We start from the raw sequence: 3758 nt of genomic DNA, 5'->3' as shown, positions 1-3758 counted from the left end.
GCTGTGACTGACTATAGTAATATAATAATAATAATAATAACAATAATAATAGTAATAATAACAATAATAATAATAATAATAATAATAATAATAATAAATACTGCACGGCACATTAACTGTATAAAAATTAGCTTATACTATACTACTACCATCATGCTAACTATCCTTCTTAGCGATAGGATAAGGTGGCATCCAGAAACATTTACGTCAGATTCAAACAGCCAGGGGGAACAAGGCGTCGCCGATGATGATGATGATGATTTTGATGATGACGATAATGGAGGAGGAGGAGGAGATGATGATGATGATGACGATAATGGTGATGGTGATGGTGGTGGTGGTGAAGGCGGTAATAATAATGATGATGGTATTTAAACATAAATCGTGCTAGTAGAAATACCCGGTATTGTGTTGTCAAATATACCTGACAATACTAGATACAGGAGTATGGCCAATGACAACACCAACATGATACATAAACAACAGGCTTAATTATACTGTGAACTGGTTGTCATGGTAACAATTGGACCTGCCATCGTTACTTGTCCATCAGTCACATCTCTTAACCATACTGTAGCTTCTTCTACTCCCTAACTCATGGGCATTCTCTCTCTCTCTAAATCAAAGGCTATCTCTTAACCATGCTGCAATTTCTTCTTCTACTCTCTCTAACCCATGGGCACTCCCAATCACACTCTCTCTCCCAATCACATCTCTTAACCACACTGCAGTTTCTTCTACTATTTCTAACCCATGGACGCTTTCACTCACTCACTCTTAACTCATATTCCTTAACTATGCTGCAGTTTCTTCTTCACTCTAACTCATGGGCTCTCTCTCCCTCTCTCACAATCACATCTCTTAACCATGCTGCAGTTTCTTTTACTCTCCAACTCCCCCTCTCCCAACCCTGGGGTCGCCAAGCCCTCAAAATATCAAACATGTTCAATTCCTGATTCTGAGATGTTTGCAGCATATATTCACATATTGGTTGAGGATTTTGGTGATCGTGTTAAATACTGCTGATAAAGTGGCCAGTCCTGGCTCAGACTGAACGTGGACGGTTCACGTTTGCAGGACACAAGATGTTGTTCACGTACCAAACGCGTACGACACTCAGGGATACCAACATTGAATATACATTCTTATAATTTTATATAAATAAATATATACATAAATACATAAACAAGAATCAACAATTACGTTTATATATTTTTCTTTACTACGAATTCCGCCAGAAGTCTACGGATTTTCCGCTGATGTTTTTACTAACACGCTGTATGGCTGTGGGCGGAGGCACGTCTCAGGCCACCACTCGAGCTGTACGGTCGTAACGGCAAACACTCTTTACCAACTTGTTCATCTTCTGTCGGTAAGTTGATGTATTTTTACCCGTATACTGAATTGCAATGTGCTGTATAGCTTTCACTCAGTCTTTCTTTCTTTAAAATTCCTAGGTAAATATGAGAAAGAAACTATTTCACTTGCCGACGAAATATTGCACCAAAGTATGTCAGTGAAAGGCACCGTTCACTATATTTAGAGAGCGAGGGGGACAAGGAAAGAGGAGGAGAAGGAGGGGGGCAAGGGAAGAGGAGGTGGGGAAGGGGGCACTTTCCTTGCCCCCTCCCCCTCCTACACTTTCCCTCCCCGCCCTCCTCCTCTTTCCTTGTCCCCTCCCCCTCCTTTTTCTTTGTTCCCTCCCCCTGCTTCTCTTTCCTTGCCCCCTCCCCTCCTCCTCTTTACCCCTCCCCTTCCTTTTTCCTTGTCCCTCCCCTCCTCCTCTTTCCTTGCCCCTCTCTCCCTCCTTTTTCTTGCCCCTTCCCCCTCCTCCTCTTTCCTTGCCCCCTTTCCTCTTTACTTCTCCCCCTCTTCTTTCCTTGGCCCCCTTCCCTCCTCCTCTTTCCTTAGCCCTCTCTCCTCCACTTTCTTGACCCCCTCCCCTCCTCCTCTTTCCTTGGCCTTCTACCCTCCTTCATTTTCCTTGGCTCCTTCCCCTCCTCTTTCCTTGGCCCCCTCCCCTTCCCTCCTTGCGGACGGTACCAAACAGCATCTTTTGTCTGATTTATTGTTAAGCAAGTATATATTTCATTTCAGATTCTTCAGTGACGTCCAGAAAGCGGATGTACAAAGAAGAATTCCTTGACACTGGGTTTACGCTTCTCATCGATCGTGGGGTCGAAAAACCTCAATGTGTTAGATGTGGGGAAGTGCTCAGCCATGAGTCGCTTAAAGAAAACAAGCTCGAGCGCCATCTCCACGGAAAACACCCGACGCTGGCGGGGAAAGACCGCCAGTATTTGAAGAGGAAAGAAAAACAACTGAAGAGTCAGCGGTTAGACACCCCTATGAACACAGGAGTGTATTATGTTCAACAAGCAACAATTGCATCCTATCTGGCTGCAAAAAGAATTGCTAAGTGTAAACAACCACATACAACTGGGAAGAAGTTCGTGAAGCCAGCAGTCTTGATGTGGTTTGTACTATTTTGGGAGATGATGCGGTGAAAAAAAAAAAAATAAAAAAAAAAAAAAAAAACTTCCATTGTCAGACACGGATTCAAGAGATGTCGGAAGACATCAAAGAACAGGTAGTGGCTGCCATCAAGGAGAGCGGAAACTTCAGCTTGCAGTTGGATGAGTCAACTGAGGTCAGTGACGATGCACAGCTCTTGGTATATGTGCGGTGCCAAGGGAAGAATGACATGGAAGAGAAATTCCTGTTCTGTAAACGACTGGAGACGACAACAACAGGTGAAGATCTGTTCAAGCTGGTTGACAGCTTCATCAAGAAAGAAGGCCCCAGCTGGGATCAGTGCTTCAGTGTGTGCACGGATGGTGCACCTGCAATGCTAGGGGCACATCAGGGTTTCACCGCTAGGGTAAAATAAGTCGACACCGCTGGGATAGTGACTCATTGTCTGTTCCACCGGGAAAACCTTGCCTCCCGGAAACTGTCACTTGAGCTTAACTCCGTGACAGAAGATGTGATTCAAATAGTGAATTTTACTAAACCATCAGCTCTGAATTCCAGGCTGTTCAGTCAGATGTGCTCTGATACGGGGTGGGAATATGAACACCTGCTTTACTACTCTTGTGTCAGGTGGCTGTCCCGAGGGAAAGTGCTCTAGAGAGTGTTTGAAATGCGTGCAGAGGTTGAAATCTTCTTGAACGAGAAGAAACATGCACTGGCATCAAGGCTTACTGAACCAAGGTGGTTGCTTAAACTGGCATATCCAACAGACATATTTACAGTGTTAAATCTGCTGAATATATCCATGCAAGGAACAGAAAAAACTCATCTCTTTGTGTCAGAAAAGCTCAAGGCATTCAAGGCGAAACTGAGGTCGTGGAAGGGAACGATTGAGCGGGGAAAACTGCATCCTTTCCACTCTTCAACCTTTTTCAGGAAGATGAAGACGTCACGCTTGTGGACGAACAAAGTGTATTGATGAGCACCTTGAGAAGCTGAGTGAGGAGATTGACATATATTCCGGATGAAGAGTTGCATGAGAAATACAAATGGGTGCGCAGACCCTTCGATGTCCACGTCGAAGACCTCTCAGAAGAAGAGTCTTCCATCCCAAATCTGCAAGAGGAGCTCATCGAGGTGCAACATGATGAAACAGTCACTAGCAGTGTTCTGGACTACTGTGAAGGAGAAACCAGGCCTCGGCAGTGAGGCTGTGAAAGTGCTGTTGCCGTTCGTTACAACCTATTTGTGCGGATCAGGGTTTGCATATCTGGCTGCCATCAAAA

At 44.5% G+C, this 3758-nt stretch overlaps 1 protein-coding gene across 1 annotated transcript; it reads left to right on the top strand.

Annotated features, from left to right (window-relative positions):
• Positions 1-2566: 2566 nt before the first annotated feature.
• Positions 2567-2890, top strand: LOC145389729 (zinc finger BED domain-containing protein 5-like). Its single transcript, XM_080264923.1, has one exon. It carries the CDS (start codon positions 2567-2569, stop codon positions 2888-2890), a length of 324 nt encoding a protein of 107 aa, XP_080121049.1.
• The last annotated feature ends 868 nt before the right edge of the window (positions 2891-3758 follow it).

This window comes from Coenobita brevimanus, unplaced genomic scaffold (genome assembly GCF_032717465.1).
Source record: "Coenobita brevimanus isolate Jiangsu-jjx unplaced genomic scaffold, ASM3271746v2 jjx.HiC_scaffold_1986, whole genome shotgun sequence".
Taxonomy (NCBI): domain Eukaryota; kingdom Metazoa; phylum Arthropoda; class Malacostraca; order Decapoda; family Coenobitidae; genus Coenobita; species Coenobita brevimanus.
The sequence above is the reverse complement of the archived record's forward strand: the minus strand, read 5'-3'. Positions and strand labels throughout refer to the sequence as shown.